General features: G+C 32.0%; 1 protein-coding gene across 1 annotated transcript; it reads right to left on the reverse strand.

Moving 5' to 3' along the window:
• Positions 1–2,442: 2,442 nt before the first annotated feature.
• On the reverse strand, positions 2,443–3,503 carry LOC146531703 (uncharacterized). Its single transcript, XM_085198175.1, has 2 exons — positions 3,160–3,503; positions 2,443–2,597 (listed from the first exon to the last, which is right to left on the reverse strand). The coding sequence occupies exons 1-2, from the start codon at positions 3,443–3,445 to the stop codon at positions 2,590–2,592; spliced, it is 294 nt and encodes a 97-aa protein (XP_085054301.1). The 5' UTR covers positions 3,446–3,503; the 3' UTR covers positions 2,443–2,589.
• Between the last annotated feature and the right edge of the window lie 19,692 nt (positions 3,504–23,195).

The raw sequence follows: 23,195 nt of genomic DNA on the forward strand, positions 1-23,195 counted from the left end.
TCATTTTTTTTATTAAATCAATTAAATTATTCTTGTGTATAAAAAGATCATAGTTTTTAATTTTTTGTTGCTTTTGTTTCAAGAAAGCCGAGTACATTTTCATCGGTCATTGTTTTCATTTGAGCGCAGCTCAATGAAATCATACACAAATTGGTGGCATCAGCAAAGTTTATTTTTATCTCAGTATGGTACGATCCATAACCGTCAAACTATCTGGACTCCATCAACACACAACTTATGGTTGTCTTCAAATATTGAGATTATGGCTTATACACTGAGAAACAGTAATGTTTACGTCACGTCGTGCTGTATTTGAATAGAAGTGGATTTGGGATTTGATTGAACATATGGCGCGTTTATTTTGAGAGTGGTGTAAGTCCATTTTCTTTTGTTTCTAGAAAATTAAAGGTTAGTATGCAATTTCATTTACCGTTGTTCAAAACATGGGTTTTTTTTGAGAAATTAAACACGGACTAGTTATATATAAAAAAATTACATTAAATTAAGCATGAATTACGTGATAGCTCATTTTTATCAAAAATGGACTTACACCACTTTCAAAATAAACGGTCCATATATTGTGAAACATTAACAACAACACTAGCTTAAAAAACTAAAATAAAAATAATTTTTAATTTCATTTCCACCTTGTACGTTCTTATCTAACCCAATAAAAGTTTAACTTATTATTAAGGGTCTCAAAAGGTAAAAAACACAATTCTTATAGGATCACTTTGTCGTCCATCTCTCCGTTTGTCAAGACCATTTATCTCGAGATTGCTTAGAGTTATCAAGCTGAAATTGATATCAAATATTTTGGTCTATGGTTCAACGAAAAAAAAACAATTTCTAAGTCATCGCAAAATGCAGAAAAATCTTAAGCTGCATTTTATATGAAATTCGCAATAAACTAAGGAAAAAAATTGTTACCTTTATTCTAGGAAAATTTTAAGTTGTCTTTCCCTATTATTTATTTCATATATATAATTGAAAAAAGTAACTAAAATAAACATAGCATAGATACTTTAAAAATTTATCACTAGAATCATATTAGCATGAAGTAGAGAATAAAGAGAACGGAATATTAAAATCCAATATTAAACCTTCGATGATCACGCGGAAATACTGCAAGTCGGCCCGTTCATATAGAGTTCGTCATGTGTGACATTAATATTCAATGATTTATGTCACGTTCATTAGAAGACGGTTTTTTTTATCGATTGCGTACAACACGTGACGAGGACGTGACGCCCATCACTGCCGATATTGGTAATAAATCACGGAGGAGATGATGTATCAGTGCTTTGGAAACAGATCATTTTGTTTATACGTATAATATCGTATTCCACGTGCTGATAAACAAGATTAATTATTAAAATGTTAATATATTTTTTTATATCAATCATAACTTCATAACACGTACGTCAGCGAGCATTCGTTATGTTATTTTGTAGTTTGTGAAAAGATACTGAAATGTAATGTTCTCAATTTGTCATGACAATATTTTTTAGAAAGTCAAATGCCTCCAGAATTTGGTGGAAACTGGGGAACGGAGTGTCTTAACACTAGGTTCCCTCTGCCTACAGTGCTGTGTGCAGGATATAGCGTGAAGCTGATTTATTTATTTTATTTCCGTTTTACTTGTGATGTGTTGCATAGAAAAGTGGATATTTAGTTTATTTTCTGTACTATTTCTACAGACAGACAGTCGACAGTCTCCCAATATATATTTGAAGACTTCTGCGAATAAATGCATCAAGAAGGGTATCAGATTATAAATCTGTAGAGCATTGGAGTAAGTGTAAAACATATGTCAATAGTAGTACATCACATTCAAAAGACATTAGTTCATATTTAATAGCTTGTGATTCACTGTGCAGATAATAACAATTGAAATGAAATACAAGCAATGTTAAACAATAATAAAAAATACTAAATTATTATTCAATAATAACAATATAAAGCTTCATTTATAATTTAAAGTAGCATTTACAGAAATAATATTAAGCTCTTATTGTTATTACGTACTGTAGCTGTCAGTAAAATGGTTGAATTATATTGGTAACAATGGCGCTTAAAACGGTAATAATTTAATTTCACTAAAGGTTTCATTGTGCGATATTAATGCTTTACATAAACAACTCTTATTTAATTAAATGGGTATCTATTTATTATTTATTATTTGATAAGTTCTTGCTAATACCCCAAGGTCTTAGAATTTTGTAGTTTATAAAATAAGGGAAAATACATTATAATATCTATTTTAGTGTACTTATGTTTTAGTATAGATCTTTTAGAAAGCGTTTTGAGTGTCGATTCGCGTAGGAGCCGATTTTCCCGAGTAGCGGCCACAGCGCAGGTGCCATAGTGCAATTAAGTCATAATAATAGGTTTAGTAAAAAAATATTTCTATAACATATTTTTAAGCAAATAAAAAATTGATAAGGTTAATAATGCTGTATTTATATAATAAATAGAAATAAATTATTGATAGCATTTATTTAGTCTACATTGTCCTAAATATACAAGGATCGTAGAGCATAGCAAAAGTAATATCTACTCATTGTCTCGGTCAGGATTTTCTGGAACTCAGTGCGCTGGAAACAAAATTAAATCTCATTAATAAATATTCAATTTGAAATACTTTACTTAAGTGTTTCGTGTCTTGTTTTAATGTCTAATTAATTTTACAATCTGACATTTTATTGTTAAGAACGATTTAAGAGGTAATCACATTATTTTAATTTTTCTGGCTTGGTCTAGTTTTTCTAAAATTCAATAAAGTAATATATTAGCTAAGAGGCCAGTCGTGGCGCTAGGGCACAAACGCGTTAGGTTGTTGGTTCGATTCCCACTCGAGCGGTGCTCGAAACTCACAACTCTGCTGCGTGCGGGATAGAGCGTGAAGCTGATTTGATTTGATTTTACAGACGCCACTGATTGAATATTTTTTTAACTTTCACTAATTAATAGATAATTATATCACCGATAGAAAAAATAAATATTAACTACAAGATTCTCAATTAACAGATATTTTTTTCAATTTTAAAATGCAATAATAGCATTAGTTCTATTGGACTTTTCGTTCTACGATACGAAGGACTATACAATTTAACGAGACATAATCAGTATACTTATGACAGTACTAATAAAACGCACGTAAAATGCCCCTCATTTTTTCCAGTTCTTGAGGTGTATAATCGGAGAACTGGTTTATATCGAAAGTAGCAGAGTCACTATTGGCATTAGCTTCATTGATTTGATGTAAGGAATTCACGAAAGCTTCATAATGCTCCCTCCTATCAGCCTCGTCCTTGTAGTGCCTGTTGTACTCTTTCACAAACTTCTCGAATAATTCCGGAGCATCATTGACGTCGTAGTGTGGCTTATCACAGCCAGCCATAGCGACCGCGACGAGCAGGACGATGCAACTGAATATTTTCATTATTAACGCGGCTTTGTATCGCCTTGTACACGAGACTAGTGATTATAATAAAATCTAGAATGACGATTGCGAAATAATACTGGACTTATATATATATATATAGGTGAGCTGTGCAAGCGTATTAATTAGGTTCGTAATTTATAATTTGTTTAATTGTAACCAAGTCTAATCCATGTTATACCGTAACACAAACTAATTAGGTCATAAATTATTATGATAAGATTTATTTTTCTTTATTTTTGTTACTTATTAATAACACACGGTTTCAAGACTACTAGGAAATACCGACTATAACAGTTTCTTCTATACAACTTAGAGCAGGTTACAAAGGCTTGCGTTGGTTTCAAGTTTCCTTCGTTTCGGTACAAGGGTGTGGCTGTAACGCGACTGTTGTGAGTTCGATCCCCACTCGAGGAAGTGAAATATTTATTTACGTTTATATTTCCATTTCTTCGCTCTGGTGTCGAGGCAAAACGCGGCGTTGAGTTCTGCCACTCAATACGCAATGCCTTCAGAATTCGGTAGAAAGTGGGGAACGGAGTGTCTTAACATTAGGTTCCCTCTGCCTACCATGCTATGTGCGGGATACAGCGTGAAGCTGATTAATTTAATTAAATTAATGAGGCCTTTCTGGCGCAGGGGCACAAGCGAGCGACTATAAAACACGACGGTTGTGGATTCGATTTCCACTCGGGGAAAGAAATATTTAACATATTTATTGCCTTGCTCTGGTCACGAGATAGCGCGTGGCATGAATTCCGTCATTAAACATACAATGCTTCGAGAATTCGGATTTCAGAACAGAGGGTCTACACAAAGTTCTCTGATTCATGAAGTTAAAAAAAAAAGAAATAATGAAGATAATATTATTAACAAGTACTAAGTCAGAATAATCTGTCAGTAGTCAGACTTTATTCTGAGTTAATACTCACTCAAGCATTACCTATTATTTAAAAATAATTTCCTATAATCTATAGCTGTTGAAACATAAAAGTAATAGGAACATAAAACTCGAAACAATAGGACGTAAAACCGTTCGTAAATTACTTTGATAAGACGAACACGCTGTCATTATCTTGAAACATATTTTGCTGTTTAGGATTGCAAAAATATATTTTAATAAGTGTATCCATCACAGGTACAGATTAATTTAAAAAAAATGTTTGATCAAATAATTTCTTGTTCTTATCAAATATTTTTAATTTCTTAAGAATACAATATGACAGCAAAATAATATTCAGAATACAATTGTTTATACATAATAGTGTGGGCGACATAGTTATAGTAGTACAGTATTCTTAGGTTTAAAACTCTTTAAATTGACATCAGCATCTAATACAGTCTATTTTATACATTAACATTTAAATATCCACATAATTATACAAAATGTATAAAAATATAGCACTACAGTGTCCTATCACTATTATTATTCAGTTTATGTCGGCAATTAAATTCAAATGAGAGGATATTATGAAACTTATTAATTTTAATGGAAGTTATTTTAATAAAATAAATGATACTATTATGAGAGGCCTAAATGTTAATATCTAACAATAATAAATTTTAAATGCTAATTTATGTTTTTAGACGTAATGAAAACACGCTTTCGGTAGTTCATCTTTATTTGTATTTATTATGAGCCAGTTAATTTATATGTATGTTTATTTTATAAACATTGACGTCAAAAACAACAATTGGTTTTCCCTACACTGAGAGGTAAAAATTTTTTTAGCTGCATACTGAACCACGATTATAGCAGGGTAGGTAGAGGGAACCTAGGAACCTAATTAATTGTTGTAACGGTGACCAGAGTTGATAATAGCGGAATAATTACTTAAGGTTTTATTTAAGCCCAATGATTTGTATGTCAATTGTATTTTATGCAATATTTGTAATATAATTTCGATTCTAGAATCTTTCGGTGATATAAAAAAATAACCATTTCAACATTTTATACTTTATACAGTCTTAAGATAATCACTTAAGAAAAAGAATTTCAGGTATATACAGAAGTACCAAATCATTAAATCGTATAGCAGCAGTAAACAAATCAATTCTTTAAACAAAACGTAACTATCATTTTTATATAGAAACGTTATAGGAAATAAATAAATTTAGATCTTCGAGCGGTCATAATTAAATAGGTTGAATGTGAATACATTTACACTAAAGCATGTTGAGTATAAGTAGTTTATATCATGAAATTAATTAACAGTATAATATGAAAATAGCATAATAATGTAGTCCCGTGTCCGCATCAGCTGGGCGCAGCCGCGACCGCAACCACACTCACATGCATGTTGTTATGAAAACCTCAACTGTTTTAGATATTGGTAATGAGCCTTCAATCGTAGAACAACGAGAGCTTAGTAATTGCTACGATAATTGTTTGAGTAGCAGCATTAATTACGTCTATAAATGTATGCGCCGAGTTTTTTGATAAATATAAAGCTAACAAAACAATTATATTTTATAATTTACGCTTATTCTAACAATGTTCTATTGTAGTCTTTTATTGAAAGTCTAAAAGCGAGTTTTTGTGAAATATTATTTTTTGACACACATTACTAGTAATTTACTAATGTATTTGAAAAAAATATCCGAATTAAGAAACAATCCTATTTCGTAGCAACCATATTAACCAAACTAAAAAACTATAAACTTATTACACTCATAATAGGGGTTTAATGGTTTAAAACGCGCGGAGCGCGTGGCCAAGTTTTTTTACGAACAGAACTGGCGAGCAGCACCGTGTGTTATTTTACACGAACCATTTGAAGCCACTTTTTACCTTTTCGTAACTCAAAAACTATTCCACCTAAACCTATCATATTTGGCTCAAATATTTAGACCCCCTACCTGTATACGTGCATTAAATTTCATAAAAACAGCTCAAACAGTTATTTAGATAATGACGTCCAAAAATCGTAAATTTTTAGGGGGGTGACTGACCTATAGACCTTAATGTTAACCAAGTTCCAGATGACCTGGAATGGTGAAATTTAGCATCCGGTTAAGTAATTGGGTGTATGTAAAGGAAAAAATCCGAAACTAGTATTTTTTTAACATTTTCTTATAATTTTTCAATAAATAGATTCAATTAGGAACATTTACTTATAGTGTAGCGCCTGGCATAATATAAGAGCAATGCATTATTTATATATTGTTGCTTTTATTTATGTCACACGTTAGTAAATATTTTATTTGTTTTGTAGACTAACTTCACTATTACTTACGTAAGCCATCTACAACAACATGATGCTTTCAAGTATATTTTAAGATAAGATATGTCTCCATTTGTAGCTGAAAATGACTCTAATTTATGTCCTGAGAAAGCCTGTCATCATGTGGACTTCAAGGGCTTCACGTAAAAATATAAAAATATAATAAATGGATTAACATCCTTCATTATTATTTATTCCTAGCGGACGCGCGCAGCTTCGCTTGCGTATTTAGGGGTGAATTCTAATAACCCATGAAACATGTGTTCAATGAAATATTTTTAAGAGTCTAAACTTAAAAAGTTTATTAAAATCGGTGGCGGTTTAAAGATTTTTCCATACAAACTTTCAACCCCTTATTTGCACCCTTAGCGGGAGAATTCTAGAAAACTATGAAACACGTATTCAATTAAATACTTTTAAAAATCTAAATTTCAAATTTTATAAACGTCTGTCCAAACTTTACGTTTCTACCATCAGCGGTTACGGCTGTGAGTGCGTCTTACCTCAGTCAGCGAGGACAAGTCCTTTTATATATATAAATAATAAATGGATTAACATCCTTCATTATTATTTATTATAATTTAAACATATGTTTTAGTACCTATTATACTAAGAGTATTTGCATAGTCGATTAACGTATTTGATATTAAATTATTATTACAATATTTAAGTACTAAGTCCTATATAAGATCCTATAAGGGTTCTGTTTTATTGCTTTCGAGGTACAGAACCCTAAGACAGAAAAAAAATACACTAAAAAATAAATATAAAAAAAATATATATATTGATAGAAATATATATAAAATTTAATAATAATATACGATTGTATAATATCTGTAAGGCCAGTCGTGGCACCGGGGCACAAAGTGTGTCTGTAAAACGGACTGGTTGTGAGTTCGATTCCCACTCGAGGAATTGAAATATTTATTTAAAATTATATTTCCACCAAGGCAAAGCGCGGCGTAGAGTTCCGCCACTCAACACGCAATGCCTCCAGAATTCGATGGAAAGTGGAGTTACTGAGTGTCTTAACACTAGATTCTCTCTGTCTATTCTGCTGTGTGCGGGATACAGCGTGAAGCTGGTTTGATTTTTAATTTGATATATGCAGCCTACCAGCTATCTTAACAGAAGTAATTATAAAGTAATTATTAACAGTAAAAATTTAAGTAATTGTTAATAAAAAAAATAAGAGAAAAAAAGAGAAAATTAAAAATTACTTAAACAAAATAATAAAAAGTAAATAAATCTGCTTTACGATGTATCCCACACATAGCGGGGTAGACAGAGGGAACCTAGTGTTAAGACACTCAGTTCCCCTCTTTCCATCGAACTCTGGAGGCATTGCGTGTTGAGTTATTCCAACAAAATAATAAAATTAGAAAAAAATAATTATTATTATTTCAGATTTCTAAACGCAGCATACATTAATTACTTTCTAATCTGACAACTGTCATTTAATTAACAAAATAAAAACTATAGTCGAGATTCATAGATAAATATAATAAATTTTCATATATAGGGGAATTGTGCTCAAGATGGCATACTATGAGAAGATGACACACTACCAATATTGATGAAACTATTAGCGCTAAGTGCGATCTTGTGACGTTTTAGAGAGTGTCTGTAGATGCAGCTAGTGCTTAAATTCAGTATGGGTGCAAATGAATGAATGAATTATTTGCCCATCTGCAGATGGGCAAATAATTCATGTTTTCGTTTGTTTCAATTGCAACAAATTTTTCTTTCGCTTTTGCTTGATGGTGAAAAGACATGTAAGATAAAGATTTTCTATTTGAACTAATTATAAATGTAAAATAGGATTATTATATGACACAACTAACGCTAAAAGCGCATCCTAACCTATAAACTTTTGTCACAACGGTTAAAATTAAATTCATATATCTATTGGGTAAGATGACATACAAAACGTGAGTATAAGATGGCATACTATCTTACCCTTATAAATAGAATCGATATATTTTTTTTGCTTTACGTACAAAATGCCTGGCAATTACAAACGAATATATATTGGTCACAAGAAGACATGGATAAGGCTGCTAGAGCAAAGGCATTCAATAGCCGCAGGTGACGAAGTTTATTTCCCTTTTGGAAAAGGAAGTGACTGATAACGGAATCCAACCTCATAAAATTTGCAACATGTATGAATCTGGCGTTAATACTGTTTAAAAGCCCCTCAGCAAAGAAGAAACTATTTATTTGTGAACTATGCTCGACATATAATGATGGCGTTTTTATGCCACATACTAAGTGGCATACTAAAAAAAAAAAAGTATGTCATTTTACTGATTGATTTCTCGATATATGGCGTTTCGAGCGTGCCAGTTGAGCACAATTCATTTCGCCAATGTCACGTTGTATGGAAAACACACGGAGGAAATTAACCGGTAATAAGAAAGATAAATATACACAATTATAGAATACATGTAAAAAAAGAGATCCTGTGTAAGTACAGCCTTCACCTAAAACAAAACAAACACAAATTTACAATATAAACACAACACATTAGATTAGTAATAAATAATATTTTACATGGGTGTTAATGTAAAGTTTTATTTTGTTAAGTTTAATATATTTACATAAAAATTTACATAAAGGACTAAACACAAACATTAACAAACACTGAACATTTAAAGGACGAGGGACTTTATGAGGAAGGACATCATATAAGGGACGAGTTAACTTAGGACAAGAGAAAAGGATGTGGGAAGGGGAGCCGTCGTCCAGGCCACATTCACACAGAGAGTGGTCCCTGACCCTGATCTTAGCTAGATGTACAGGAGTAGAAGCATGCCCAAGACGTAAGCGACAGATTGTTGTAATAATCCTCCGTTCAATAAACCTTTGAGAATAAAACCAAGGTCGCCTAGGAATATCAGGTTGAATAAAGGCGTAATACTTACCTTTATGGGATTTTGACTCACTCCAGGAATTATTCCAGGACTTATGCAGATGAATATCCGCAAGGGACATCAGATCTTGAGCGGAATTGGAGAAATGGTCTAATGTGCCACACTGAATAGCTGATTTAGCGCAGGAGTCTGCAGATTCATTTCCACTGATTCCAGAATGTCCTGGAATCCACACCAAAGTAACATCCAAACCCTTTAGATGACAAGAGTACAATTCTTTACGAATCCTTAAAACAATTGAAGATCTCAATCTACTATAAAATGGGCTTCCCTTTAAGGCCATTAAGCAGCTTAGTGAGTCAGTAAAAATAACCGTCTGTTTAAAATTGTGGGAATGTGTAAACAGGACTGCTTCTAACAAAGCAACAGCCTCGCCTGTGAACACAGATGATTCGGGAGGGCATTTAAATTGTAATATAATTTTGAATTTTGGTATCCAGCAAGCTGCACCAACACAGCTTTCTTTTGAAAGCTTTGATGCATCTGTAAAGAAGAGGATGTGATTTGAAAAATTTTCATTTACTATGGATTGAAATTTTGTGTTGGTGCCAGGATCTCCCTTGGTTAGGCCAAGATTTGTGATAATACAAGGAGAATGAACTAGGGCGTTATACGGTGTAAGGAATAGTGGATTAGAAGGAAAACAAGTCAAAGGATTAGGGAGAGAGGTAAGTCTAAGGAAGCTATCAAGCAGGTATGGTAAAGGTTTGCCTTGAGGGATGAGATCCGCTAGCTTAGATAGCTTAGACCGTAAAGGATGGGAAGACAGCTGCAACATTTTACTCACAAATCGGTCAGAAAGGAATTGTCGGCGGATAGGAAGTGGAGGATCTACACACTCCACCTGCAATGCATTGGTAGGAGTAGACTTCATCGCACCTAGGATAATCCGAAGACATTTATATTGTATTCGGTTTAATTTTTCAGTAGGTAATTTTGTTAAAGGGGTCTAACACAAATAATCCATAGTCAATATGACTGCGAATTATAGCATTGTACAGCAGTTTTTGAGTATAAGGGTGTGCGCCCTACCACACACCAGACACAGCAATAATTTACATCGATATAAATGAATGTATTCAAATTCTATTCTACTCAGATTCTACTGTAAATTCTTATGAAAACTAGCCAAGTCAGATATTACACATAAATAAAGTCTCCAAGTTGTAAGAAGAATGGGCATTTTCAGTTGTTATAAAATATTTTATATTGTTAAAAATAAATTTCAGGACTGACCATTGAACTTGGCATACATTTACATCTCACTTCTTTTATCGCTGAAAGCATACGTTTCATTACAAAACTTGGCTTTCATTTTACATTTATGTTTTTGATGGGATCTCACATTTACTATAACCGTAATGAAAACCAACAACCTAATAATCAGTTTAAAATAAACACATTAAACTAATATATGGCTGTAATTTCAAAACGATTATGTGCAATATAGATTCAATTTATCTACATTATGATATGAAAATATAGTTCTCCTATAACAACCTCGCACGCCAGCATCAGTACTAACCACTACCGCAACGTCAAATCAAATGCATGTTGATATCGAAACCGCGATCGTTTTAAGTGAATATTATTTTACAGGTGGAAATAAATATTAAATAAATTATAAAAAAAATACAAGTTATTGCAATATAGTAATAAATGTTTAGATACATAGTTTATAACATAATGTTGCCAATACAGCTTGAACATTGAAAAATTACTACTAAGATTGCTGTGAAAAACACGTTCTACGTAGATAAAACGATTTCTTATTAGATTGAAAATCCTATTGAACTGAGGAAGAGCTTACAAAGGGCTATGATTGGCTCTACCCAACCGAGCAGCGAGTGGCGTACTAACTGTTTGATGCAAACCGACGTTCACTCAATTAAATTATCTCTTTAAATCAGTGAGAAAAGAGATCTTGTTCTTTATTTTACACCCTCAATGTTGTCCCTAATTTGAATATTCAGACATTTTTAAAGAACTACGAGTGTCTAATTCTATAAAGAATTTCCATTTTTCCTAAATTTCGACGCCTTTATCATATTACCGTATATTAAATGAAGTGCTTTGTCATAATATATTTTCTAAGATGTTTTTCTATATTTGACTCAGAACACGTGACAGAATTTTATAAAAAAATCTTCATATCTATCCAGATAAGTTGACACCAACACGCCTGTTGAGCTCAATTTACTTTATAATTGCAGAGGTAACATTATCACAGAATTTCGCAAAATTTGTGTTATAAATCAAGTGATGTCATATGAAACGATTAAAGAGAGTGCTCTAGTTCATAATACTGAATTATTTATGGGACGCCTGAAATACGGACGGCCGTGGCGTACGTTTGTCGAACACCGGAAGGGGTGAGACAGTATATCCGAGCAGAACGCGTAAGAGAATTTATCAGTGAGCCGTAAAGGACCGAATAATTCTTTATTGTTTCATTCGGTATGATTTATGCTCGCAATAACGAATTTCTTTAGCTATCTGTAAGTTTGTATACATTTTTATTGGATATTTTGTCAATTCTATTACAAAATTTCTCTACATATATCAGGTGCATATTTTATATTGTTAAATAATTTATGTAAATTTAAGTCATTTTTCTAAAACATTATAATTATTGCGACCAGTCGTAGCGCAGGAACACAAGGCGACAGGTTGTAGGTTCAATTTCCATTCGAGGAAATGAAATATTTGATATTTTAATTTTCCTAGGTTTAGTAACTAGACAAAGCGCGGTGTTAAGTTCCAGCACTCAACACTCAATGCTTTCAGAATTTGGCAGAAAGTAGGGAACAGAAGTATCTTAACATTTGATTCTTAGGTTCTTTCTGGCTACCCAGCTATTTGCGTTTAATTATTTTCTATTCTAGATTAATACGTTAGTAACGATAATAACGATACGAATTATACATTATTATAATGCAATTAACACTAAAAACAAGGGGAAAAGGAGCAAAACAAAATGCATGTGTACAAATGTACTAAGAAATTGATGGATTTCCAGAAATTAGTACATTTCGTAGACTGAGCCTAAAAAAGTGTTCTATTTTCTGAAACGCATATTTGTAACGTAATCCCTGGTAAACTAGCGTAGGCCCGCATATACGACTTCATTAATGGACTCGTTTCATGCGGAAGTTAAACTCTTCAAAATGTAATAAAGTCATACAACCAACGTAATCATATACTTCCTATAGAGAACGGACACACACACAGATACACACATTCTTGAAATACAAATACAAATTTAATTTTATACGATACAAGCAATGTATTTTTTAATTCGTTATGTTTATAATATTGGCTATATTTTTAAATATAGGGAAATTATGATAATTCTTTTTTAACATACATATTTCTTATGTTGATGTGCGTATCAGACACATGGCAAATGTAAAATGTTTCTGTTAGGCTGGCCAATAAACTGAAAACATGTGCTTACATAACCTACATTTGAAAACCCAATTGTGTTCATATATTATGAAAGAAAACAAATCTAATTCACCAAATATAATTCAACAAAATTTCCACTTACTGAAGGAGGTTATTTTGTAGCTTTGAAGTTTATATATGTAGTTGTATTCACATATAGTAACCACAAGCTCATCTATAAGTCATACGCAAGTTGTAGCTCGTGTGTTTCTATTCGCGCTGTGAGGACCGCGTGCAGCGTGCTGTGTCTGCGGGAGTGTTCACAATGGCAGGCGTCACGCAGACCGCAGACGGCGCATCATGCAGCATGAGGCTGAGGCAGCACCCTCGTTTTATGTGCTATTATTTTTGCAAAACCATGTTGTGCGTCCACATCGGTGCATTGAAGATTGCAATTAAAAGATAAAAACGATGTCGCTATGAGAATATAAATGTTCAGCGTGAATTTAATATGTATTTTCCTAGTATAAATGTAATAAGGAAACTCTCCGCATTTATTTACAGGTAATTTCTGTTTGATATTTTTATTAACTTGCTTTTCTCATAGATTACAATAAAATACATAAAATTATACACGAGACGACACACGACACAAGAAATGTACGTAAATATAATAGCGTTTTTAAATGAAAAAATATTTTTGTTTTAAAAAATCTAATGTAATTAATTATGTTTATATAATATGTTATGTAAAATATGAGGTCTGATTGTAACCGTTTAGTACTATAAACGATTAGAATACAATAAAGTACCCGGATCGTTTATAGTGCTTGTTTTAAATAACTATATGATACGTATTCGTAGAGGAAGATTCCTGTGACATTTTTTACCTTTTGACACCAAATACTCTTTACAACTACATGTATATGGATGTATGGACGTGTATGAGATAACAGAGCTGTAAATATAAAACTTGATGCAACTAGCGAAGTACTTTAAGAATATCAAAATCTCAGAAGTGTTCGCGACATCAACTATTCTGATAACTTTGATATTTATGTTCAAGTTTTAAAATGAAAAATGATTCATACATAATATATCATGCAGAATATTCTATAAAGCAAATTTATCCCCATGAATACATCAACAAAATGAGATGAAAAACTCCATTTAACAGCGACGAAAAAATGACTTCAGTACAACTTAAGAGCAACAAAAAGTTACATAAACTATATCACACGTGAAATTAATTACACCAAGTAATGAAAAGAGAGTTAAGAGAAGTAGGGGGAGATCTTTATGAGTATTAATAACTTATGTATCGACTTAAATAATTGGCTACAATTTGGTTAAGAAGCCAAATATTTCTCCAAACTTTCATTAGCATATGTACAGATGAGTTCAGTTAAATATTGTGAATAAATTTAATATCGAAATATCAGATGGTAGGTGCCTACACTTGTGTATGTTTTATTAAACATTTAAAATGTATAACTCTCGTGAAAGAATAATCATTCCGCCCAAACATAATATATTTAAAGAGTCATCAAATAACACGAATAATAAATTTTATCCATTTTCATAAAGTCCGCTCTGTTTGCAGAACATGCGCAGTATTTCAAACCAAATTATTTTATACCAAATTTCCGTGAACACACTCGTACATGGGTAATGACAGTCGCCGTATAACGTTACACAGGGTGGTTTAACGAGCAGCGCCTGAGTTAAAAATACCGCATTGTATTTTGTTATGGCATTGGAAGCTATTAGAGGACAATATATTATGATATAAGTGATACGTATATGTAGAAGCAGGTTTGCTATTACTTGCTATTATAGCATATAAATATAAAATATCTAATTTTATAAAAAGTATATTAGTATAGTATTACGAATATAATGTAATTCTTGTAATTCTATTTTTAGATAGACCTATACTTGAAAATCAAGCTCAGGAAATTAACTTATACTTTTAAGTGAAAAAGGAAGTTGTTTTTACTAAAATAGCTTAAAAGATCGTTAGTGAACCGGATATCCAAACAATATTTTAATAGGAATTCAGTGTGAGTTACTAATATACAGTATGTACAGTAGGTATGTAGTATTACTTTGCACTATAACATGCAAACTATAATGTGCACGTCATAGCATTTTATGACTTTTAAAATGTACATTCAAACGGCAATGGCCCACATTTGTGGTATGTTTTAAATGTACATATAAAGAATAATGTGATGTAATATGTATGTAAAATGTTGAGATAATATCAACATCATTATTACGGTAAAACTTGTTATTTACAAATTCGTTCGTTAACTCGTAATTAATTGAAGTTTTACTCGGAAATATGACCGAATAACACTTCCATAAATTACTTCAACTATAATCGGAGATGAACTGTAAATTCAATAAGAAACTATAAAGTAAAAATGCTAAATACAAGCAAAAAGTTTACCTCACACGCTACGAACTATTCAAATTTATTTCCGTACGTCGCGTCGGTCCTGAAAAATTCTGGTTAAATCTCACGTTTGCTATAATTATATATGGAGGTCTGATATGAAGTGTATTATCTCGAGGGAAGGATATAATGACACTTGAAAAGCCGTCGCGCTCATTATTTTTGACAGTCGTATTCGAACATGGTGCTAGCTAATGAAGATTTCCATATACAATAAGTATCAATTTCCTTCGAGGTCGTCGTGCTCTTCATCACGTTAATAACTTAAAATATAATTATGTGGTTTTCATAAATAGCTCCATAGGTATTTGTCTCTTCTTTCTTTTTCTTATTAACATAGAGGTCTCAACTTTAAGTGAAAAGTTTGAGCTGATTATTAATATACGAAAATTGGGATGCTTATTTGTTAAAATGTATCATTTATTTAGAATGGAATATAAACGTGTGACTCTACGTCCAATAAATGTCTTCAGAATAACACAAAAAGAATAGATGTGTTCTTCATCAGCATTAGATCCATCGCACACGAATTGTATAAAAATATTGCACAAACTTTGGTAGAATCTATTCACGAAATTTTCTGAGCGACGTTATGTTAAAGACATAAGAACTATTTTTGTTAAAATTAACATTTAAATAGAGTTGTTTTATTCAAGCACAGAACACGAGGACGCCTCGAGCTGTTTGGAATAGAGTGTGTTGATCATAATTTGTATCAGTAATTCGAGTCATCTGTTTGCTTTGTTTGCATTTTACATCTGTTCAAGTGTATTGTGTTTGTAAAAATGCATTAGAGCTTTTATAACAACAAAAAGAGGCATTAGGTAGGTGCTATACGAATATTCAAAATAAATTTGTCAATGAATGGGAACATTGAAATGAACATTTAAATAGTCCAAACATGTACCTACTACACAGTTGGACTATTTGTCTTGATATTTGACCATACTTTTACATATTACGATTCTTTAAAACTATTTTACTCTTCCTTTTTGTTGTCTTCAAAATACTTTTATCTGATTTCTATAAGTTTGTCTGAACATTTCTCTATAATTTTAGATTTATTTTTTATACTACAAGACACAACATTGTTAAATATTATACTGAAGTGTATTCTCACGTAACTCTAGCATACCGAAACAAGAACTAAGTTCGCAGAATGTGAACAAAATATATCACAGTAATGTGACAGCGAACTGCAACGACTCTTGAATCGAGCAGTAAATATGTTTTAACATCTGGTTGCCATTTTTCTTATATAAAACTGATATGTATATATGTTATATTTCACGATTGCGCATACATATAAAGTGGGGGTGAATATGGAGCTCGTGTTGCACCGTGTTTAGGGTGCTTATAAAACATTATGTTATTAAGAACTAGTGGCTATCCGCGACTTTGTTTGTATAGACTTTATGGACTTATATTTATATTTTCAATCACGAAATACCACAAGATACTCCTTTCCTGTAAAATAAACTCATTAACTAATAACATATTATTGAAATAAATATTATTGTAGACATAAAACATTATACAACTCCTTTAGAATTCTATAAATTATTACGCATAAAACAAACGTACATTCCGTTCCACAATTAATTAAAATTAAATGCATTCTGCATTACGCTGTGTTGGGCTTCAGCATTTAATATTACCTTTACAGTGGATTTAATTCGTAATGTACGTATCAAATACGAACTAACTATGACAGTGTACACGCGCTCTTACACTCGCTACAATATTCAGTTCATTGTATGGCAATCTGTGACAGCTGGTACTCGTAGGGATGTCGCTTTTATTGCTAAGAATTGTATTAAAATGTTATTCTTAATATTCGTCAACTATATACAAGTTAGTATATAAAAATATGGCAACTAAATAACTTTTCATTGTCTAAACGTGAAGGTTGTAGATTCGAATCCGACTTTGAAGAATAAACTATTTAATATTTTCATATCCTTGGTCTAGTAACAAGATAAAGCAGGAGCTCCGCAACTCAATTCTTCCAGAATTCGGTGGAAAATAGGGAACAGAAGTGTCTTAGGGGACCGGAGTGTCTTAACACTAGTATTCTGGGCTCGCTGTTCCTGTTCTGAAGTGTGCGGGAAAACAACGTGAAACTAAAAACAAAATATAATTCACAACCCTAACTGTAGACTTAGAAGCGCAAAATTTGCTTTAGATAATTTATGATTCCATATTGTCAATGTTACGAATGTGGATATTTGACTCTGGTGTGGCAACGTTGAGAGACGAGAATCAGAATAAATAAGTAGGTATTTAATTATTTACTTGGCAGTGTCGATATGTTTAAAAACTTAAATGTATAGTAATAATATATAGCATAATTTAATCAAAATATGCTATTGAAATTAATTTACAGGTGAATTTTTCTTCCTTACTGTAGGTATAAGAGAGAAATTGTGGCTTAAAGTTTTATTGACAATTAAAATAGTCCGACCTAAAAAAATATGAATAATATAATTACTATAAAAGAGCTGGTCTCTCAGAATCTTCAAACGGCGGGACTTTCTTGAATCAAGTTAAAACCTTAAATTAAGTCACCTTTGATAAAAGCGCTAATTAGAATTATACTGAGTTTGTAAGTCTCTATAATTTAAACATGTCGACAATTTTATCTTTTCACTTGATCCCGCCAGCCTGCCAACTCGCTTACGAGTATAGGCAGACGTTGTCGATCGCTGAAATCTGGAAGAGGAAGGTATCACAAGTTACAGTAGTAAATTACATAGAGTAATTGAAAATAATTTGTAGGCTATTAAATTTATATGTATGTGTTAATCTTAATTATGTTAAAAGTAATATCTTACTCAAAAGTATAATTTTTGAAATATAATATGTCAGTGGAGTGCTCTGCATCCGCAACGAGGACAACAATGCATCACCCGGATATTACCTGTCAAGTGCCGCGCGACCACCGCTAGTGACTGTGGGCCTTACCATAACTTTAAATAGCTTTTACTTCGACGTACATAAATCACTCTTTTTTATACAATATGTAACGTAAAACATTTGTTTCACAATATAAGAGCGACACATCAATTTTAAATATAAAGATAATAAAACAAGATCAGTTTCCAGTGTTTTATCAATTAATTTTTCGTAAGTCCAATAAATCGTTCTCATGCCTACGAAAAACTGGGAACCTGCTGTGCCGCTACAAGCGGTAGCGAGAGGAATGCGAAATAAAAATACATTGCTGAAATTACTTTATAATTTATTTCATAGCGCAATTAAAAATTGCTTAGTCTTTTCGTTTATTTAAAGCCCACTAAATGCATTATTCATATGTTCTATTGCAGAACACCACTTCCATTTAGACGATGCAGCATTAGATATTTCACAACAACGTACTTTTTGTATGATATAAATATTTTAAATATAGCGCACGTTATTGTGTTGCTCTTATAAGACTGTAATGTCGATCACAGATAACTATTTAAAAACGGACTAATTGTTAGCGATGTATATAAATATTTATAGGTGCTCTTGAAATCATTAATCACTAAAACGAATATTTGTATAATATTTTTACTAAGTTTGAAACTGTTAATCGGTTATTTAAAGTAATTTTGAATAATATTAATTTACGCATTAATTCGGAGCTAGTAAAAGCCAATATTGCAACGACCGGATAAAATTCAATAGAGCTATACGTTGACTCTTTCTTCATTACTCTTCGTAGAGTGGACTGAGCTACTCACTTTACATTTTTAGCACTTTTCAAGCACTTTATATGCTGATAGCAGTATCTACCGAACGACGTACTCGAATAATGCACTTTATAGGTGTGTTTGTAGTTCTCGTTGCAAATAATCATCTCATTGCTAAAACAAAGACCGCTAAAAAAATATATGTTTCAAGTTCCACCTCATGTCTCGAGATCTTGAAAGTAAAAGCTGCATAAGATGAATAAATAATAGCAACCGATCATTAAGCGTTGCATAATTGAGACCTTTCTAGATAAAACTAACTTTGCCTTAGTATTTACAGTGAATTCAAAGAAAAGACAGAATATACAAGGTGAAAGAAAAGTTCCTATTTCGGAAACTGCAAAAACCATAAATTTATAATATAAATAATTTCATTTAACAAGATTCGAGATCGACCTACCCGAGGAAATTTTTTTTTGATAACGATTTTACCACTTAACCTGATATTTTTATATTACCTAACCTGATAATTAAGAGTAGTACTCTCTTTATTTTTTGATTAAAAATGTCATAATATTATATTTACTGTATACTCTACAAATGCACTAGCATCTAACTATAAGGCTATTATAGAATGTTTCTCTTCTTAAAATTACATCAATTCTACAATGATCTATATGAGAATTGTCCGTATACCTAACGTCTTCTCTACGCGAAAATAAATGACATAAGTTTTGTTTAAGTTAAACAAATATTCATATTAAATTAAGGAAGAAGCCCGTGAAAGCTGTAAAAAGTAAAAGATTACAGTAGTAAAAGTTAATTATTTATAAATAATCAGATATTAGATTGTTAGTTTCTTTTCTTAGTACAAGCGTCAGTCTCACATGATTGTAAATAATATCTTTATGTACCTAAATATACACAACTTTTTTGTATACTTTACTTTGTGTGGAGAAATAAATTATTTTTATTATTTTTTATTATTTATAACTACACTATACCGGGGTTAGCTATTAATTCTAAACACACTAACTTCCATTTGCAACGTCCTGACGGCCTCGAAACTATTATATAATGGAACATTGTAGTATTCAACAATAATAGTTAAGGTTTAATAAAATACAATGTCGACCTTTACAATCCCACAAGCAACACACAAGCCGTGACAAATTCAAATTGAATTCAGTAACTAGCGGAGTAACTCATCAGCTCGGATATTCGCAAAGCTGTGCGCCAAATGTCATCATATACTTCCGGTTAAATTGCTTTATTCATTTTACCATAAATAACGCATCCAATCGGCTCTCGCATATTGGCTAGGATATAGCCATGGGCTATTTTTAATGTTCACAAATATACATAAATTTTTAACTAAATTTAGCGGATATCGACGATAACCATATAAATATGGGTTTCTAGCAAACGTGAATATTAACAATGAAAGTTGTAGATTCATTTAATTTATATTTTCATTAATAATATGCTTTAGTAATTCAGACAGTATCAGTAATCAAATATCTCATCTATTCACGTCTCGGATGTATAGACATAATAAATATATAAATAGCAGTGCCTCCTAAGTTAAAGTTAATAAAAGTAGTAGGGGTAGTAGGTAGAGTAAATACAATTTAAGTCTATCCGTATTGCGCTCTAACGATTGTAGAGAATTTTATTTGACTTGCTTTGTTCGCAATGTACAGGGCCACATGTTCAAGTTAGTGAGTACGCATACTGTCTTACCTACATATTAGCTTAATAATCCTCAAAATTTGAAGGGGTGTTAAACATTTATGAAACATAATTACGTGTCCGTTGCGTGCGTGTCAAAGTAACTAAAAATAATTTAATAGAAAACAACAATTTACATCTATCCAAAGGTTGTCAAATAGAAATACGAAAATAGTCCAAAATGTTCTCAGAAAAGGACGGTACGTCAGTGCTTTGCTTCGCTCTAAAATTTGCGGGGACACTACTGTGCCCCTGATATACAGTTACGTTGAATTACGAAAATTAAAGTTTAGTAAAATTCTTCTTACATCTTCTCACCGCGTTCCTCCCCAATTCAAAGCCTTATCAAAATCTATTGGATAACTTCACTTTAAAATTTGGCAAACAATGAGACGTTACAGTGCAAATGAAACTGAATATTGGTAAATTATGCAAACTTACAATATAACTGCAGGCACCCGAAAATTTAAGCTTACTATATTAACATATAGTTGAACGGCGAATGCAACAGTCATGATCTACATGCATAACCTATTATGCATATTAAATAACATTTGAATTTATTTATAAACAAAATGGTGCATAATTAAATAGTCTATATATTGTATAGACATTATGTAGCAATCATTTTTATATTTTTTTCTGTACGACAAACTAAATAACACATTTCTTTTAAAAACGCGTATGACAATCAGCTAGGAGAAGAGCTATAGGTATATAAAATACATAACAAGACCTGTAATCATCATTTTTAAAATTATTACCTAAAATGTAACAGAAACATAGCAAGCCCATAACGAGTATGTCCATACAAATAAACAAACTTGAATGAAATATCCCCATAGCCCACTAAACTACTTTGGCTAGGAAGCACAGTACAACTGCGTATTCAGAGTTCCGCCCCTATGTTTGCTCATACGTCACGAGTGCTAACAGTGCACTGCTGCCGGCCTGGCTGTGGACTTGCACGAACCGAATATTAACCACACAGAACATCTCATCACTGAACAACAGAGGCCATACTGCAGCAAACATATAGACTAATGAATTACCTATGCTTATAATATGTGAATATATGCAAAAGATCGTGCAAAGTGGAGTAGGTTGTGTAGGAAGGCAGACCCTTGCAATAGCCGGGATTAATGCCAGGAGGAAGATAATATGTGAATATAACTGGTTGTACGCAATAATAATTATTTGTAATTTTACTATTCTTCTTGATGTTATCAATTCTAGTATTTTTTTAAAATAAATTTTAGACTCGAATTGTGATAAAATCCCCCGCAATCTAGAGACATTGTATGTTGAGTGGCGGGGAAATGAAAATATTAAATACTTCATTTCCTCGAGTGGGAATCGAACCCGCAGCCTGTCGCGTTCGCAGTCTCACGCTTGTGCTCCTGCACTACGACCTTATATATTGTGGCCTTACATATCTCCTGGCCTCTGTATATTTTATACATATTTATTTTGTACATGTCCATTTCAATAGTTAGCTAGAATAAATAAACAACATTTAAAATTCCAAATTCTATTTACATCAAAAACAACAATGGAAATAATAACTAGTTGCATGCATTTGTAACCAATAATGAACTACTTAGTGGACGCACACAGGTTGACTCACGTGAGAGGCGACTCTCTATTGTGAGGGCAGATGCGAAATGGATGTCACAATGTTTCAGTGCTATTTATTTAGGGTAAAGATATATTCATTACGGGTAAAAAATATCAATAAGACGAAATATTGCATAAGAATTTCGTTGTCTCGGTAAAATCTATCTACGTATATTTTATATATGGAATATTAATATTTTTCAAATGTATAACTAAACAAGTAAGGTGTAAATTTTTTTTGCAAAATACATAAATAATCTCCCTCTATAGTATAACAAATCTAAAATAACAATTTTGAACAAGAAAATCTAATTTAAAGCACGTTATGTACTACGTCTCCTGCAACGTTTCCTGAAAATAATAATTTCTCCACGGGGAAATCTTTTCTTTATCTATTTGAGACGTGGTCATAAATATTTTTACTTACGCCTGTTTTCGATTCTCAAGGCACATCTGTCTTTGAAATTTCATCATGATAGGTTGTAAACTCTAGGGAAAAGAAGGAAGTTGGACGAACGGACTGAATGAGGAGGAAAGGGTTTCAGTTTTACGACTAGACATAGAACTAGAGAATTCGGTGTAGTAAAAGGAAATTACTTTTTTCTGTAAGTAGCTTTAAAATGTAATTTAACAATTTCATCCAACACATGATGTTTCTATATAAGTGGCAAACACGAGGAAAGTGTAAAAAGTGATTGTCGGAGTTACTTTACCATTATG

This window comes from Heliconius melpomene, chromosome 15 (assembly GCF_056956725.1).
Source record: "Heliconius melpomene rosina isolate 202511_hmr_F chromosome 15, ASM5695672v1, whole genome shotgun sequence".
Taxonomy (NCBI): Eukaryota; Metazoa; Arthropoda; class Insecta; order Lepidoptera; family Nymphalidae; genus Heliconius; species Heliconius melpomene.

Coding starts and splice junctions, on each gene's coding strand:
- LOC146531703 (XM_085198175.1), bottom strand. CDS start 3,445: ATGAAAATATTCAGTTGCATCGTCCTGCTCGTCGCGGTCGCTATGGCT.